A 17,825-nucleotide genomic window follows, 5' to 3' on the forward strand; every position below is an offset into this window, starting at 1 on the left:
TTTTAAAACAACGCTTTTGTTAGCTAGACTCAGAAGTAAACATTACCTCAGCATCTCTGCGCGCGCCTGTCACACTCGTCACCGGCCTAAACTCCCGCGGATTACGTTGGTTAATCCGCGTGCACGCACTGCGCGGCACATTACGGGACAGCGCTCGCGCGTCAGGGAGACTCTGTAAGTACAGCTATTTTATAGGTAAACAAAATACTGTATTTTTTAAATGACAAACCACACAACTCTATTGATTCAATGATTAATCGCGTTTATTTCATGAGCTCTTACCAGTCAGGGTTTCCTCTGTAATCTATAGTTGTTTGTTGTAGAATATTTAAACGTTTAGGTAAGTCTTAAATCCAGTCTAACTCAAAATTATTACTACCATTGTTATTAGATATAGCATGCATATATTTATTTAGATTAGGATTAACTTTATGTATCTATTGTATTTAGATGCCTCAGTAGTTTTGGTCATGTGTGATGGTAATTTCATGGTATTTTTAAATATTGGTGTATGAATGTGTTTTAATCAAAATATGATTTTTATTCATCACTATTTATAATATTTATATATTATTTATAATATCAGCCAATGGCATTTATAATATAATATTTGGCTATTGTAGTAGTACATCAGAGCACCATGATAGTACTTTTTGATTATGAAGATGGTAACATAGACTTCTGTATACTGTAAGCATGTGTTGTGGGTTCAGAGCGGGCCAGTGGGGTTAATCTGGACCCATGAGTCTCCAGTCAGACAGGTGTAAGGAGTTTATAATATTAGGGGTACCATATGTTCACCTGACGGCATACAGACTGTCTTACCAGGTCTACAGACGAGAAACACTCGACTTGTGACGCATTTCTCCCGTAAACCAGGTAAACACTGTTTCTGCAAAAATATAAAACCTTTTCAAAACTAATTTAAAGGGATAGTTCACAGAAAACTGGAAAAACCCTCAAGGTTATCCAACCTGTATACATTTCTTTGTTCTCCTAAACACACCATTCACTTCCATAATATTATTTATTCCTATTATGGAAGTCAATGGTGCCCCAAATCTGGTTGGTTACAAACATTCTTAAAAATATCTTTCTTTATATTCAGCTGAATTTTTTTATACAAGTTTGAAACAACTTGAGGGTGAGTAAATGATGACACCGTTTTCATTTTCGGGTGAACGATCCCTATAATCTTTATTTACGACATGTAGGATGTCAGCAGGAGCGGAGGGCGGGGCTGATGCCACCAAAGAGGTGCGGCCTACACAGCCACGCCCATTATCACATGACCGGGTCACACTAGTGGTTGATGGGACTCATTTTGTGGTAGATCCTGCAGTATTCACCGCTTACCCGGATACAGTTTTGGGGAGGTACTGAACACATCCTATCGGATCACATTATAAACGCAATGCACTGAAATAAACTGCTTGTGTATTTTTCAGAATGTTCGGTCGAGCGCGTCAGCACAGCTTCACACGGCCCAACTCTAAAGGTGAATACGAGATCGCAGAGGGTATCGGTGCCAGCATCTTCAGAGTCATTCTGGTGCGTTTATCAACTAATTTTATTTTCTGTATTAATTATGTAACGTATTAAAGTATATTTTAATCTCTCTCGCTCAGGATTATTATCGGGTCGGTGTGCTGCAGTGTCCCGAGGGCGTATCTGTAGCCGAACTTCGTGAAGCCTGCGATTATCTGTGTATCAACTTTGATTACAACACCGTCAGATGCCGAGACCTTAGTAAGTCTTAAATACAAACGTTCACGTACGTAAAAAAGTCATTTGGTGAAAAATCTTTCGTCCAATCAGGTGCTCTGCTGCACGAGCTGTCCAATGACGGCGCTCGGCGTCAATTCGAGGCGTTCCTGGAGGAGCATCTGGTTCCAGCGATGGTATCGAGCGCTCAGGAGGGCGAGAGAGAGTGTCGTATCGTGGTTCTCACGGATGAAGATACCGTAGACTGGGATCGGGACAATCCTCCACCGATGGGAGAGGAAAACTCCCAGAGTGAGCGCTGTACACACACTGAAAGCTGTGAAGAAATAGAAACAGAGTTTTTGTATTTCTGACAAGATTTCTTACGTCTGTAGTCTTGTACAGCACCAAACTCTTCCGTTTCTTCAAGTTCATCGAGAACAGAGATGTAGCAAAAGCCCTGCTGAAGGAGCGAGGCCTTAAAAACATACGGATCGGCATCGAAGGTAAACGCACGCATTTTAAAACAATTCACCGTTTTTGCACAGAATCTTACTGAACCCTCCTCTCTCTCGTGTCTCAGGTTACCCCACCTGCAAGGAAAAAGTGAAGCGGCGTTCAGGTGGAAAGTCGGAGGTCATCTACAGCTACGTCCAGCGTCCGTTCATCCAGCTGTCCTGGGAAAAAGAGGAAGGAAAAAGCAGACACGTGGATTTCCAGTGCGTACGCAGCAGGAGCGTTCCAAACCTCATCACTGCTGTGGGGGAGGGGCCTACTTGGCCTGGGGCCACGCCCACTCCACAGGTGGATGAGTTGGATCGTCTGAATGGTCCGCCGCTTGATGTGCTTCAGCAGTGACTGAAGTTTTCATTTGGATACGAGTAAACTGAAGCATTGGACAAAATTCTGAGTATTCATTTATTTATATTTGCATATTCTTCAGTAAAAATCTGAAAAGCATTGTGAACATTAAAATGTGTTAAAGGGGACATATCATAAAAATATAAAAGTGCTATAATTCAGTCCCCAGTGCTTCTATCAACCTAAAAAAAAAAAAATTACTTTTGGTAAACCATTCACTGCAAGCATGTGAAAAAATTGCTCACTCTCCTTGTGATGTCAGAAGGGGATCTTATTATAATAACACCGCCTCTTAATCTGCACTATCCAACCACGACACTCCCATTTAGTCCATAGTTTCAATTTCAACAAACCATCATTATGGTGATCAGTGTTTGCATTATCAGCTCATTTGCATTTTAAAGGACACACCCAAAAAAAGCAAATTTTTCTCACACCTACAAAGTTTCAATTTTAACTTGTTATAATAAATTATCTATATGGTATTTTTAGCATAAACTTCACATAAATATTAATTTTACATCTTATAAAAAGTCTGAAAAAAACCCTGTAATGTCCCCTTTAAATGGAGCTGTAAAGACATTCATTGTGCGAAAACATTGTGTTTTTTATTTGGAATTTTGTAACGCACTATTCCGATTTAAAACATTTATATTACGTGTTAGTTGCTTGGATAAATGAAATTTTAAATTATGACAGTTTTATAAGTAGATTTCTATCTTTAGTAAATAAAGATTTTGAAATAAAGAAATGACACTGGAAAGTATCATGTCCATTTTATTACATGTTCATAAACATTTGAACAGAATCTCCATTCATGAAGAAATGATGCTAATACTGAAGTTATGTTTATCTGCCCCAGTCACACATCATTCATCTAAACTACAGCTTATATCTGTATAAAAATATCTCTTAATGATCCAGCACTGAATGTTGGCCAGCAAAGATATAAAAACATTTGGAAAATGTTTCAAGAATCCATCAGGACACAACCCTTACATTCAAGATATTTTACAGCTCATGCTTTATAAATTGTACCGATACAACTTGTTTATAAAGTGAATGTTTGGCCCATTTACAGCACTGTACCCTGTGACCGTCTCGGATTGTAACTTTGAAAGTCAAATCAGAGTCAAATTCAGTCACAAACTTGCATACCAATAAAAGCTTAAAAACAAAGAAGATTAAAAGGCACAAACACATGCAAAAAAAACAACAACAATATAACATCCATGTAGTATGAACACGGATCACAAACACTTACGATGCATTCATGGGATTTCACCCATAATTTGTCAATAAAATATAAAAGCACAATTAAAAAAAATGCATGATAGTGATCTGTCGAGATATAAAGTTATAAGGCACAAAATATATATATATTATATATAAAAGCAGACATGAAAAGTTTATAAAGCTCAAAAAAGAGAAGTGTTTTGGATCTATTAAAAAGCATCTCACCACAAAACTACATTCTAACCATAATGGAGGAAAATGAAACGCTTATCCAGCAGTGCAAAAATGTTTCTTTAAGGCCCAGAGCGACAGCTGGGAGATGACCAGACTCAGATAAAAATGTTTTCTTTGGTATGGCCGAGACAGAAGCGAGCATTACTACAAGACAATAAAATGATCTGAGACGGCGTGATGGATTTCATCTATGCAGAAAATAAAGATGAAGATCTGTTCATCTTTTCCCAGTCTTCATGTATGATGGAATCGCTCCTCTGGCTGTCAAACCCTCAAAGCGTTTATACGTGTAGTTTACAAAAACCCAGTCTTTGTTTTTATAATCAGACTCAGGATGATTGGTGGCCACCGGTGAACCTAAACACAACAACAACATATTCACATTAATAATTATAACATTAAATGTAAAGCATGCTACTAATACTACTTTAGTATGCATACTGTGCACAAGATGCTACATATAGATAATGTATTATGAAGTATGCTTGTGTCTCACTTGTTGGCTGTAGGATGTCAGACTCTGGAAACTCGTCAAAGTTGGATGTGTCATCAATGCTTTTGATCTCGATAGGGATGGCAGCAGGTCTCTCTCTGTAAAGAACCATCATCAGAACATCTCCATAATAAGGAAAATGCAATGCGATGCAATATGTTGCAATACATTTTGATACTGTAAAGTCATTTAGAAAAAACCTCCATGCAAACCTTAGCAAAAAAATTATGGTGTGCAAGTTCTTCCTGTCACTGTTTAAGTTTAGAGATAAGAAGAATGAATCTAGTGGACCGGATGTAAACTACAAACAAACCAACTACCAAGAATCTTGTATGATTTCTTGCATTATGATACAATATTGTAGGGCTCAAAATTTACTTTTTAGTAGGTAGCACTGGTGCTCCCAAATGTAAAAGTTTAAGAGCATTCATTGAAAATTTTAGGAGCACCTGAAGATTAAAAGCTTGAACAATCAAACTTGATTTTAAATTATTTGCCACACACTTATTTGCGCTTGGCCCATTTTTAAACAAGCTATATACTTAGAACGTGTAGATTTATGGGGCATTATAAAAACATTTTAATGTTATTTTTAAATTATTTATTTTGAATTCAGTTATATACATTTTTTTTTACTAATTTTACAATTTCTATTTAAATTTTTCTGCATTTTCACTTTTCATTTACTTAAACGTTAATTACATTTGACTTATCAATCAGTATGTTTAATAAACTAAATTAATTAATCAATCAATTAAATGTAATCATTTATATTTTCTACAAATTAAAATAAAAACGAAAAAAATTAATTTTCATCAAAACATTGCATTTTTATTTTTTCTCAAAGTGCTGCATGACAAAACTTGAAAGTACAAATCTTTTGAGTGTGATTTTATTACTTTTATAAAATAAAGTCATAATTTTTATTATTTGTTATTATAAAAGTATATATTTCTGTCAACTTCATTACGTTCAATTAACTTTTATTTTGTTGGGTTGTCAATGTGTACTTGACGATCACATTTCTGGCAGCAGCTTTAACTACAAACTAAAAACAGCACAAAACTTAGTTAACTGTGTAAAGTTTTATTCGTCTATATGAGAAGTTCGCTAATTATTTCAAAGTATATGCGAACGTTTATAAAGAAATTAACAACAATCATTTGCACTCGCACGAACGCTCCCAAAACGGTAGCAATTTCGAGACCTGTATTGCCAAATAAAATTTCACGATACTCGCATGTAGGCATGGGGCGGTATAACTGTGGGTTTACACTAAATGCGAAGCGTGCAATCGCGTTGCTCGCTCTAGATTACTCGCGGGATTTAACTTTGTGTCAAGCGAATTTTTCGCTCGAGTTGAATATTTTCAACTTGAGTGAAGACACGTTTGAGGCGAATAGCGCGTGTTTTCACGGCAAAAGGGCCACCCATATCGCGTCATTCGCATCGCCCCACGCGGGGACGCATCTGATCGCGTCTTTGCATTGACTTTGTATGTAATCTCCTCAGGCGAACTCGCATCTGGTGTAAATCCACAGTAAGATTCTGCCGTATGAAACGGCAGGTAAAAATAATGCCTTTAAATTATAATTTGCTTTTAAAAAATATATAATATTTTTCGTAATGTATATTAAATGTAAACATCAAATCAATCACATGACTTAATGATTTAATGAATTTTGTATAAACACAGCTCATACCTTGGAGACAGTATCAAAGAACATTTTAGTGGTTTTAAAACCTTGACCGTTTAAAACCTCAGTATACCTTGAAACCAGTAACCGGCCCATGCTTACACCCCAATCAGTAAACCACCAGGAATTCAAAAACAAGCAAACTGTTTGGAGAATTTTTCCCACCTGATGTGATCGTAGTCCACCCCTTCGAAGAAAGCGTTTCTCTTGATCTCCTCCACGCCGGCGGCTCCGATGCGATGATCGGCTTCGCAGCAGAACCTGAGGATGAGTTCTTTAGCTCGCTCTGAGATTGGCACCTCGGGAGGAAACACCAACGTCTCCTTCCAGCTCATCACCTTTTTGTAAGTCTCCTGGGGAGTTTCTGAGCAGAACGGAGGATAACCTGCCGACGGACGACACAGATGTCAATCTGAACATTACTGACATTTATCTTCTTGTGTTGCATTTTGGCTCGTACCGATCAACATCTCGTACATAATGACGCCGAGGCTCCACCAATCACAGAGTTTATTATAGCCAGTCTGCATGAAGACCTCAGGTGCAATGTAGTCTGGCGTTCCCACGGTGGAGAAGGCCTAAAAGAGGCGGGGCAGCAATAATGCATCACTTCCTGTGACTTATAAACGACTAATGAAGCTCTTATAATCACTCACCAGCTGTCTCCTGTTTCTCTTCCAGGTCTCCGCTTTTCTCTTGGAGTTCATATGTTGGAACGCTGAGAGGAAAATGTGTTACTATAACATAGGATTTTAGGATAAATGTGTTGTCATGACAACATGTGCATCACTCACTCAGGTCATTGGATTGGCTGTGACTTAGGTTCCGGTAGAATTCTGTCCGATGAGCTTTTTTGAGTCCCGTGCACAAACCAAAATCAGACAGCTTGACATGACCCTGAAAACATGCATACATACATAAGCTGTGATGAAACACTTCACAGCCAATCACAGCACTCGCTGAGACGGAGGATGAACAAAAGCAGAAGAGAGCCTAGGAAGTGGCCATTGAGTCACTTCTTGTTTATATGACATAATCACTTCGGTTGTAAATGACAGCGTGTATTTGTGTGTGTGACCTTTGAGTCCAACAGGACGTTGTCTGGTTTGATGTCTCTGTGTATGAAGCCCATCTGATGGATGGAATCTATAGCCAGAACGGTCTCAGCCACATAAAACTGTGTCTCCTCCTCAGTCAGGGTGTCTTTCTTCATCAGTAAAGTCATCATGTCACCTGCAGACATCACAACATCTCATGAGAATCAACGGACGTCCCAAACATCTCATGAGCACCAGCAGAAATCCTGAACATCTATCATCATCTCATGAGCAGCAGACGGTATCCTGAACATCTCATGAGCAGCAGAAGATGTCCTGAACATCTCATGTGCACCAGCAGACATCCCAAACAACACACAACATCTCATGAGCATTGACTGACGTCCTGAACATCTCATGAGCATCAACGGACATCCTGAACATCACACAACATCTCATGAGCATCAACGAACATCCTGAACATCTCACAACTTCTCATGAGCACCAGCAGACTTCCCAAACATCTCATGAGCGTCAACGGATATCCTGAACATCTCACAACATGTTATGAGCACCAGAAGATATCCTGGGGCCTATACCATGAAGCTGGTTTAGTTGGTTAGCCAGCTTTGTTTAGGATTAGTTTGTGCAAATCCTGGGTTTTGGGTACCATGAAAATAGCTTTTACCAACAAGGCCTGCACATTGGCTTGGTTTTGTCAACCTGAAACTAATCCTGTAACCCTGAGTTTGTTTAACCATTTTCATGGTACGGGCCCCTGAACATTTCATGAGCATCCACAGTCATCCTGAACATCTCACAACATCTCCTGGGCATCAACATACACACATCATCTAATGAGCAGCAGAAGATGTCCTGAACATCTCATAAGCAGCAGAAGATGTCCTGAACATCTCATGAGCAGCATATATCGTCCCAAACATCTCACAACATTTCATGTGCACCAGTAGATATCCCAACATCACACAACATCTTATGAGCATCAATGGACGTCCTGAACATCACACAACATCTCATGAGCACCAGCAGACATCCTGACCATCACACAGCATCTCATGAGCACCAGCAGACTTTCCAAACATCTCACATCATCTCATGAGCACCAGTATATGTACCAGGCATCTCACATCACACTGTCTCACCTCCAGGCAGAAACTCCATCAGTAAATAGAGATTCATTTTATCCTGAAAGCTGTAGAACATTTTCACCACCCACAAGCTGTCTGCCTGCACCAGGATGTCTCGCTCTGCACGGATGTGGCCCACCTGACACGCAGACAGACGGATTTATTTACATTATTTGATCATAAAAATGGTTATGAGATGTTGTTGGTGGTGTTTAATAAAATCACCTGCTCCTTCTGCAGCATGTCGGCTTTACGAAGAATCTTCATGGCGTAAACGTGGCCCGTGTCCTTCTTCTGGACCAAACGTACCTGAAGACACCGGAAACGCGTTTATTACCTAAAAGAATGTCTTCAACTATCATTTCTGTACCTTCTACTTTCTGAGGTTTGATAGTTTCAATTCGTTTATTTCAGCAGTAATAAAACCGAAACTGGTGGTCACCTCTCCGAACGCTCCTCGTCCAATCACCTTCAGAGATTCAAAGTCATCCAAACCCAGTCTGGTTCTCTTCAGTCGGAGAAACTCTGTTTCTTTACGAGCGTGTTGTGAACGTCGCATGCGTTTCTGAAACACAACAAATACATCACTGACCCACACAGATCTCCATATATACTCTACATACTTTAAGTCTGTGTGTCACCTCTTCATCAGGCAGTCCTTCTTCATCCATAACCTTCTCCAGCTTTTGTTGCCTGTATAGAGAATAGAGATTGTGAGCGTTCACATTCATTAACACTGAATTCAGTTCAGAATCCAGATTGAATCCATTGTGATTACCTCATCTCTCTCTCTTCATGCTGGGCTATGAGGTTACTGTAGAAGTTCTCCAGCGTGACCTTGGCCATGGTCACTCGCTCCTTAGTGTGATTACTCATTAATGAGCTGGAGGCGTGGCCTCGGGTCGCCATAGTTACCCACACAGTACCAAAACAGATATGGGGTGCAGATATACTGTATAATAACACAAATGTTCAACACATTATTACGCTTTAGTAATAATGAGAATTTAGATGAACACACAACAGGATTTGCATTTGAAAACAAATAACAAAGATGAGCTTTCACAAACAATACAGTTACTGTTTAACCAACAAGAGTGACACATCAACTGAATATATGAATATAAAAGTCAGACAAAAGAAAAAGAAACGCATTTTATTAAATGATCAAATTCATTTCATTGAAACACAAGACATTTCTTACATATGCTGTGGAACGTAATCATCATAATTTTACATTTGTTAAACCAAACTTTTGATTATGAACCGCTTTCATCACACAATGTAGTCAGCATCACAAATGTAAGTACACAATTCGTGTACGAATAGATGTGATATATGATACGCAAATACAGAACGTGTAATTATGGAACAAGAGATGCGGGGCGGAGCTACGATGTGACGTCAGCAGACAGCGTTCCACTACTCAACGCATCAAACTTCACATTTAAACTAAACAAAGAGCGAAAAACCCCGAATAAATACCTGATATAGAGACTCTCGGCGACTTTCTGTGACTTTTAATGGACGAGATTCCGCGCAATTCTCTTTTTCTTGGCAAACACGCATGAAGGGACATCCAAAACAAGAAAGAAAAGAAAAACTGGAGACTGTTCAGAGTTTCACGTGCAGACTGATCGAAAACAAAAGAAAACGGCTTGTATGTGTTTAAAGTTTCGGTGTTGAATTCCAGCATCAACACATGAAGAATCTCTCTGTTAAACTTCTGTCTTTTCTCACTGATGACGAGGAGAAATGAAATAAAACGCTCCACCCATAAAGAGAGAGAGAGAGAGAGAGAGAGAGAGAGAGAGAGAGAAAGAGAGAGAGAGAGAGAGAGTTATTTTAAAATGAGGTATCGTTTTAGCTTGTATGTTTTATGTAAAACAATCTAATATTAAGCATTCAATTTAATTAATCTGCACATTTTATTGTATGTTACACCTATTATTTATCCTGTATGTATATTTAAAAAAAAATTATAATACATAAATCTATCGATAAAACGAATATACATAAAAACATTATATATAATATATATATACATATGCATACATACAAAATATATTCAATATCATTTATATAGCCTAATCCAGGTGTGCGGCAACAGTTTGAATAAATTGAAATTCAATTAATGATAAAGCAACAAATGTATAGATTATGTTGTATTTGTAATTTTTACATTCCATGACAACACAACAGGTATTGTTTTTACATTGTATGACTATTTCTCTTTACAGTGTTATTTTCATGATAAAAATATCTTATATATTTATATTATCAATGTATTTAATAAAATACAGCATAAGATTATTGATTCATCAAAGTATAAAAATGTATCAATATTTATGTGCGTACATTTTTTTTTAACTTAATGCGCAAATCTGCGCAATATAACGCGCTTGAATCATCTGCGCGCCTGCGCAGCGCTGCGCCTGCATGACGCTACTGAAGCTTCTGTGAATCTGTGCTGAGCTGCGCCGGAAGCTAGCAGGCAGCTCGCGTGAACCGGACCGGGACACCGGCCGGCGGAACCGAAACATCAGGATTCCAGCGGATTAAACTGACGGATCGAGTAGTGTTGCAGGATCTGGACTTTATCTGCAGTTATCAGGTGAGTTATATAACTGGAAGTTAAAACGATTAAATAAACAACGAATCGAACCAGGAGTCGAACCTTGAATCATTAATAACGTTACTGACACGGTTCGGCCTAAGTTAGTTGAGACCCTGACAGACCACCGGTGCAGACTCCTGCGATATATGAGAGATTAAAACCGGAACCACAAAAACAAAGAGCTTAAACACACAAACGCTGTTACATAGTAATGAGCTCATTAACATATTTATCATTAATATTAATTGGCATAAATAAAGTAAAGCTGGCTCCAGATAATACCATGGTGCCGTCATGCTTTCAGATGGTGTTATCATACTGTGTGATTACCAAAATCTCTGATAATACTGTGGGGCTATGATTTAAATATTAATGCACTGAAGTATTTAACTTACTTAGATAGAAATGCATGTAACTTTACACGTGTCTAAGAAATACTAACCCTGGTAAATTAAACTAAAGTGTGTTTATGTTTGTGTTGTCTAATATATATTTTCATATCTTAAATCATTGAGTAATGTTGAAATGTCTTTTGTGTAAATCCATTAAGTGGCGTGGTTTGGGGTCGAGTGGGCGTGGCTTGTAAATGAGGGCAGTGGTTTGGATTTTCTTATCATCTCAGCAGGACCGGTAGAACAGGTAAACTGATATACATCCTCATGATGGCATTCACACTAATTTAAGATATCAGAAATCAAAGCTATTCAATAAAATCTGTTCATCCAATCAGAAACCTTATTTGTAATATTTCAAGCTGTCTCGCCATCCTGCTGTGGCTCTGTGGAAAAGCAGTGGGTGGAGTCAGGCTCAGACTCAGGCTGTCATTGGCTGAGGGTGATGAGTGGGCTGACGGGGGCGCATGGGCGGCGGAGCGGAGGGCGTGACAGGGGGCGTGGCATGGATTCGACATGCTGGTTCGCCCCTAGCGTCCTGCGGCGCCTGTTCGAGTTGCCGGCGCCGGTTCTGTCCCGTCATCAGCTGAAGCGTCTGGAGGAGCATCGCTACAGCAGCTCGGGTCGTTCGCTACTCGAACCCGCCATGCAGCGCTACTGGGAGTGGCTCGTCCGCAGAATGCCGCCCTGGATCGCCCCCAATGTCATCACCATCGTCGGCCTGGCAACCAACATCTTCACCACACTGGTGTTGGTGTATTACTGCCCAACTGCAACTGAGCAGGTACCAGAACATAAAGCATTGTGTATATTATTGTGTATATTATATTTATGTTTGACAATGTGTATGTGTGCGTGTGTAGGCTCCTCTGTGGGCGTATCTTCTGTGTGCTGTTGGTTTGTTTGTATATCAGTCGTTGGATGCGATTGATGGAAAACAGGCCAGACGCACTAACAGCAGTTCTCCACTGGGGGAGCTGTTTGACCACGGCTGTGATTCGCTTTCCACAGGTGACGATTATTCAAAATATAACAAAAATACAACACAATCATATTATTTGTGTGTACACTATTATAACAAATAGTAATGGTACTGGTTGCTGATTGGTCATTCTGTATTGTGTAATATAATTAAATATAATCACTCTTCTACTTCGACATGTCAACATGAAGAACAGTAGCTGTGATTATATTCACAATATAACATTAACTTTCATTAATTGTTGTTTTAATTTCTCTCTGTCTGTCAGTGTTTGTGGCACTGGGCACCAGTATAGCCGTACAGTTGGGAACTCACCCGGACTGGATGTTTTTCTGCTGTTTCTCGGGAATGTTTATGTTTTATTGTGCTCACTGGCAGACGTACGTCTCTGGTACTCTGCGATTCGGCATGTAAGTATTCAAAGCTCCTCTTATTCTGCGCTCACACCAGCCGCGGTAGAGGCATCAAGCGCGAGTGATTTCAATTTTAAGTCAATGTTAAGACGCGTTGACGTGCGTCTGGATGTCTCGCGGCGTGAATGAGCCGTTTAGTGTGGCGTGGTAGACGCGATTCCGCCTCATTCGTGCATCTAGTACGCGTGAATTGAGCATTGCCGCAGCAAACGAGGGAGTTGAAAAATGCGCCGCGTTAACCAATCAGGAGCTTGCTCTAGTAGTGACGTGATTACAGAAAGCGAGCAGAGTCTCAGAAGCCCCTCCCATGACGCAAATTTCTGCGTTAATGTCTCGATGACTAGAATTTAATGCGCGAATGAAGCGAGTAAACTCAAAAAGTTCAAGCGGCAAACTAGACGCGGTAGATGCGAATTTGAGGCCTCAAACGTGCCTGGTGTGAACCCATGGTTAAGCAATGTTCACACCAGACACTGTAGATGCGGCAAGCGCAAGTGATTTACATGTTCAGTCAATGCAAAGACGTGATTATGCATCCTGCGGCGCGGTAGGTGTGGCACGAATGACGCGTTCCGTGCGAATTGAGCATTGCCGCAGGAAACACGCGAGTTGAAAAATGCGTTAACCAATCCGGACCTTGCTGTAGTAGTGACAAGTTCTGTTACGATTGTGAAATTTGGCTGACGGTTAATTGTGTCATAAATTGTGGCGATTATGACGGTTAATTTCCTGTTTGTATTCCTCGTGTATCCCTGGCGATTATGATGATTAATCGTCTGTTTTATTGCTTTGACATTTAATTCTCATACATTTTTTGTTTGTTCATGAAATAATTTTCACACATTGCTGTGATTATTTAAATTAAATATTTTGCAAGGTTTACCTGGCAGTAAATATTAATATACACATAACACATAATCTGATACTGTCTCGTTTATACAGGCACTCCAGCTCCCCCTTGTTTTTTTTAGAGAGATGTGCAATCATTGTGGTGATCTGAAATAATCGTGATGAGGTCAAACAATTGCGATGAGACGATTATTTAATCATTGTGACAGCCCTAGTAGTGACGTGATTACCGGAAGCGAGCCGAGTCTCAACGGAGTCGCAAAAGCCCCTCTCATTACGTGAATTTCTGCGTGAATGTCTCGAATGACTAGAATTTCACGCACGAATGAAGCGAGTAAACTCACCGCGGTTGGTGTGAATGCACCATTACACTTAACACCAGAAAATTACATTCACAGAGTTGAATTTTGACATCTTTCAACATTTATAGACGGTATAATTTATTCGGCACATTGTAAGTTGTTTATACGTCGCTCTCCTATGGGTAGATTTGATGTTACGGTAGATGTGTCTCAAGTTTTGGAACAAAGCGGTAAATCCAACACAGATCGACCAATTAATGCCTCTCCTGGCTGACGCACCAATCAGCTGCTTGCTCTCCCTGTGCAGGCTGAAATGTCTTATAATCTCATGATTTTAAATTCAGTTCACATTTGCACCTTTAAAAGTGGAGTGACTCCAGTTGCTGTGTGTGTGTGTTTGTGATCTAACTGCTTTCTTCTTCACTCAGTATTGATGTGACAGAAGTTCAGATCTTCATCATTCTCCTGTATTTACTGGCTGCTGTGGGTGGATCGGCTTTCTGGCAGTCACCGGTTAGTCAACACTTAAACGTCAAACGTAATCATAACAGATCTGTTTAACAATTGATTAGATTTTGACCGCTAGTGTATAATATAGAGTTATATGTACATGTATGTATTAGTATTTAGGAAGAGTATTATTCATAAAAATCTGAATTTGTTTCATGTCTTGTATTTGACAGGTTCCCGTAATAAACATCCAGATGAAAATAGTTCCAGCTCTTTGCACATTTATGGGCGTTATTTTCTCATCTGCCCATTACTTCAAAATCATATTCACAGGCGGCGTGGGGAAAAACGGATCCACTATAGCTGTATGTATATCAAATAAAACATAAATGAAAGTGAAAGTGCGGCGATGTCATGTGTTTGTGTGTTTGTTTCAGGGCACGAGTGTGTTATCTCCTGTCCTGCACATCGGCTCTGTCATCGTCCTCGCAATGATGATTTATAAAAAATCTACAGTCCAGCTCTTTGAGGAACATCCGTGTCTTTATATTTTGGCCTTTGGCTTCGTCTCTGCTAAAATCACAAATAAACTGGTGGTGAGTAAAGAGACGCTCTCTCGTGTTTATAAATGATAAATACAGCATGTGTTTAAATCTCTTTTTTTGTGTGTGTTTTTCAGGTGGCTCATATGACTAAAAGTGAAATGCACTTTTATGATGTGGCGTTTCTGGGTCCTGCCCTCTTATTTCTAGATCAATATTTCAACAGTTTTATTGATGAATATCTGGTGTTGTGGATTGCTCTGGTAAGTTTATTTCACATTCATGCATCTTAATGATCATGTTTAATACATCTTAATAATGTTGACTGTCTTTATTGGTCAGATTCTGTCTTTATTCGATCTGGTGCGTTATTGCATCAGCGTCTGTAATGAGATCGCCTCTCATCTGCGCATCTGCGTCTTTAAAATCAAGCTGCAGAGTTCAGCGTCCGTCAAGTGACCTCAGAGGAAACATCATCCTTCTGCACTTTCATCCCGTTACTGTACGTCTGCTAAGAACAAAAGAGATTATTTACATCATTCTGAGATTAATGTAGTTTACTGAACAAAAAATGAATGAATGAAATGACTCACAGAATGAATGAATTTATTTTCAGGCCAGGTCACTTTTCGTTAGATTGTTATTTTAAGTTTATAATAGAGATTGATATAGAGTTTGTTACCCATAATGCCTTGCTCTGTATTTTTGTTTTAACGCTGCATGTGACTCTTCGTAGTTTAGATCAATTATTGTCTCTCACATTCATAACCTGCTGCTGCTAATAATAATAATAATAATAATAATATTTACTCTCTCTGTTGTTATTTGATGCACTTCATGAATCAGGTCAGATTTTTCTCCGAGCAGCTGATATCAAGCAGATGTGTCTTATTGTTAAAATAACTGCTTTATTGTTTCTCAGTCTGATGTTTAAAGGATACGACAGAAGCGTGACATTGAGTTTTAGATTTAAAGCACTTCATTTTTTCTTTCTTCAGACAGAAACTTTATTAACATTGATCATAGTTACATCATATTTCACTTCAAAAACAAAAGAAAACATTTTGCAAACAAACATTTTCATCATTTCTGGAATACTAAAGCACACTTGGCCCTCAAATCTCATTGTTATAATGTAATAAAATATTTAAAAAGTGTTTATTTGCTCATTATAATAGTCACAGTGCCAACACTTTTAATCATCATAAATTCATCTTCATTATTTTTGAGGTGTAATATGATCGCACATTGATTAGATTTGAGATTCTGCTTCACTTTATTTTATGTGAGATGATAAAAGATGTTTAAATTGATGTTAAGGGTGAACTTGTTACAGTATCATAATGTTGAAAAGTATTTAGACGTTATATAAGTCAGATTTTGAATGATTAATTTGAGTTACACGGCAGGAATTATGGCAATACAAACATATATATTTTTTTTAAATCCTGAAATGATCATGGTTAAAGTTACATCTGGAATCAGACTTAAAATCAGATTTGTCTTGAGCAGTTATTAAACCCATGAGGTCACTAGTTAAAGTAATAACCGTGTGAATTCTGTCAAGAGTCCGTTTGTAAATCAATGATTTGTTCAGATGTGAATGTTTGCCTTAAACTCTGAGAGGTGAATATTTTGGTCTTTTGCATGTAGTTTTGGTTTCCTTACCGAGTTTGTTTTTGCTAAATGTCCTCTCAGGCAGTTTACATAATGTAAAAATATGTAAATGTTAGTTTGTAGAACAGCTTGATGCTGCCCACAGAAAACTGATGTTTATATGACGTCTGACAACATGTTACTGTTAAGAATGAATGCTCTTTTATTTACAGATTATGATGAAGATTTGACTCACACATAATGTGTTTTATTTTTTTACTCATAAACTCTTCACGTCATACAATGAAATTGTCTGCCAGTTTAACAATTGTTGTCAAATCTAGTATGAGAGTTTCAGTATGTTTGTGTTGTATTAATCTCTTACAGTATCAGATTGCATTCACACTTCATTTAGAAATCTGGTTTCATTTTGTTAGACTTTGCTTGTTGCCAAATATTTGACATTTTCCACTTTTAAACACTCAATGATGGAAAGTTTATTTTCTGAGATGTTAAATCGTCTGTTTCTAAATCATAACAAACTGTTTGTTTTTACATTGCTCAGATTTTTTTGAATAAAAGCACCTGTAAAATAAAGATAGCTATATTTATGATAACTGGTGTTTTTGGTTTTAAGTATTTGAGAAATCGTCCACATCTCCAAAGCCTCATAATGCAAGATTAAATCACTATTTTAGAATAAATTAAAGCACATTTATGTGTTTTCACTTGACAAATATAATTTTAAATATATTTCAAAATGGTCACAAAATATTTGCAGAAATATATTTTGCAATATGTTTACAAAAACAAATATTTTTGTATATTTTGAAATATATTTTAAAACTAAATACATTTTAAAGCATTAAAAATATATATTTAGCCCTTCATATGTTTCAATTCAAGGAAATATATTTATGTCGCTTTGGAAGAAAAACTTAAAATTAATCAATTTTTGAACTTCAAAATATACTTTATAAAATTAACTTGTATTTAGCATACATTTAAAATATTTTTGTCAAAACTTTTTTTTTGACATATGGAATGTAAAATTAGAAATAAAATAATAATATATGAAGGTTAAAGCTACATATATTTCTAAATAAAAAAAATATATTTAATTGAGCATTACTTTCTACAAAAATGTATTTTGTATATATTTAAAATATAGAGAAATGTATTTTTTGCCATATGGGATTGGTCCAACAAAACTTTATTTTTGTTACACTTATTGTTGGTAAAAAAACAATATTAAATGTTCTCTTATTGGAT

General features: G+C 37.9%; 4 protein-coding genes across 10 annotated transcripts in view; 2 read left to right on the plus strand and 2 right to left on the minus strand.

Annotated features, from left to right (window-relative positions):
• LOC141363002 (differentially expressed in FDCP 6 homolog) overlaps positions 1-108 on the minus strand; it is a 44,465-nt gene extending 44,357 nt beyond the window's left edge. The window contains exon 1 of one of the 2 annotated variants that reach the window (XM_073865413.1): positions 47-108. The gene's annotated coding sequence lies outside the window, so the exon portion shown is untranslated. The remainder of the gene's footprint in view (positions 1-46) is intronic. The other variant, XM_073865416.1, reaches the window with a different exon arrangement.
• LOC129453278 (BTB/POZ domain-containing protein KCTD20) lies at positions 81-2,608 on the plus strand. 5 transcript variants are annotated; one of them, XM_055217454.2, is made up of 8 exons: positions 81-174; positions 829-879; positions 1,215-1,376; positions 1,449-1,551; positions 1,629-1,749; positions 1,819-2,016; positions 2,100-2,210; positions 2,288-2,608. In XM_055217454.2, the coding sequence occupies exons 3-8, from the start codon at positions 1,216-1,218 to the stop codon at positions 2,560-2,562; spliced, it is 969 nt and encodes a 322-aa protein (XP_055073429.2). In that variant the 5' UTR covers positions 81-174; positions 829-879; position 1,215; the 3' UTR covers positions 2,563-2,608. The 5 variants fall into 5 exon arrangements, with proteins under 5 accessions (XP_055073429.2, XP_073721542.1, XP_073721539.1 ...); XM_073865438.1 differs by lacking the exon at positions 81-174 and adding an exon at positions 194-340; XM_073865440.1 differs by lacking the exon at positions 81-174 and adding an exon at positions 196-340 and having other exon boundaries at positions 696-879.
• A 718-nt stretch (positions 2,609-3,326) lies between these two features.
• Positions 3,327-10,173, minus strand: LOC141363004 (serine/threonine-protein kinase 38-like). Its single transcript, XM_073865426.1, has 13 exons — positions 9,896-10,173; positions 9,189-9,362; positions 9,052-9,103; positions 8,853-8,975; positions 8,636-8,719; positions 8,426-8,549; positions 7,304-7,458; positions 7,020-7,122; positions 6,882-6,943; positions 6,686-6,803; positions 6,391-6,610; positions 4,532-4,626; positions 3,327-4,392 (listed from the first exon to the last, which is right to left on the minus strand). Exons 2-13 carry the CDS (start codon positions 9,317-9,319, stop codon positions 4,253-4,255), a joined length of 1,407 nt encoding a protein of 468 aa, XP_073721527.1. The 5' UTR covers positions 9,320-9,362; positions 9,896-10,173; the 3' UTR covers positions 3,327-4,252.
• A 602-nt stretch (positions 10,174-10,775) lies between these two features.
• LOC141363005 (choline/ethanolaminephosphotransferase 1-like) lies at positions 10,776-15,762 on the plus strand. Of its 2 annotated transcripts, none has more exons than XM_073865431.1 (10): positions 10,776-11,024; positions 11,578-11,666; positions 11,758-12,203; positions 12,283-12,430; positions 12,670-12,811; positions 14,394-14,478; positions 14,649-14,780; positions 14,853-15,011; positions 15,095-15,220; positions 15,300-15,762. In XM_073865431.1, exons 3-10 carry the CDS (start codon positions 11,865-11,867, stop codon positions 15,414-15,416), a joined length of 1,248 nt encoding a protein of 415 aa, XP_073721532.1. In that variant the 5' UTR covers positions 10,776-11,024; positions 11,578-11,666; positions 11,758-11,864; the 3' UTR covers positions 15,417-15,762. The 2 variants fall into 2 exon arrangements, with proteins under 2 accessions (XP_073721532.1, XP_073721531.1); XM_073865430.1 differs by having other exon boundaries at positions 10,778-11,024; positions 11,782-12,203.
• The last annotated feature ends 2,063 nt before the right edge of the window (positions 15,763-17,825 follow it).

Source organism: Misgurnus anguillicaudatus, unplaced genomic scaffold (assembly GCF_027580225.2).
Source record: "Misgurnus anguillicaudatus unplaced genomic scaffold, ASM2758022v2 HiC_scaffold_31, whole genome shotgun sequence".
Taxonomy (NCBI): Eukaryota; Metazoa; Chordata; class Actinopteri; order Cypriniformes; family Cobitidae; genus Misgurnus; species Misgurnus anguillicaudatus.

What these genes read in the sequence shown, in the direction of transcription:
- LOC129453278 (XM_055217454.2), top strand. Translation starts at nt 1,216, where the DNA reads ATGTCAGCAGGAGCGGAGGGCGGGGCTGATGCCACCAAAGAGGTGCGG. An exon ending in GCATCTTCAGAGTCATTCTG is followed by an intron (nt 1,552 to 1,628) that starts GTGCGTTTATCA and finishes TCTCTCGCTCAG; the next exon opens with GATTATTATCGGGTCGGTGT. An exon ending in CGTCAGATGCCGAGACCTTA is followed by an intron (nt 1,750 to 1,818) that starts GTAAGTCTTAAA and finishes TCGTCCAATCAG; the next exon opens with GTGCTCTGCTGCACGAGCTG.
- LOC141363004 (XM_073865426.1), bottom strand. Translation starts at nt 9,319, where the DNA reads ATGGCGACCCGAGGCCACGCCTCCAGCTCATTAATGAGTAATCACACT. An exon ending in TATGTACGAGATGTTGATCG is followed by an intron (nt 6,611 to 6,685) that starts GTACGAGCCAAA and finishes GTCCGTCGGCAG; the next exon opens with GTTATCCTCCGTTCTGCTCA. An exon ending in GTGGACTACGATCACATCAG is followed by an intron (nt 4,627 to 6,390) that starts GTGGGAAAAATT and finishes GGTTCTTTACAG; the next exon opens with AGAGAGACCTGCTGCCATCC.
- LOC141363005 (XM_073865431.1), top strand. Translation starts at nt 11,865, where the DNA reads ATGAGTGGGCTGACGGGGGCGCATGGGCGGCGGAGCGGAGGGCGTGAC. An exon ending in GCCCAACTGCAACTGAGCAG is followed by an intron (nt 12,204 to 12,282) that starts GTACCAGAACAT and finishes GTGCGTGTGTAG; the next exon opens with GCTCCTCTGTGGGCGTATCT. An exon ending in CTGTGATTCGCTTTCCACAG is followed by an intron (nt 12,431 to 12,669) that starts GTGACGATTATT and finishes TCTGTCTGTCAG; the next exon opens with TGTTTGTGGCACTGGGCACC.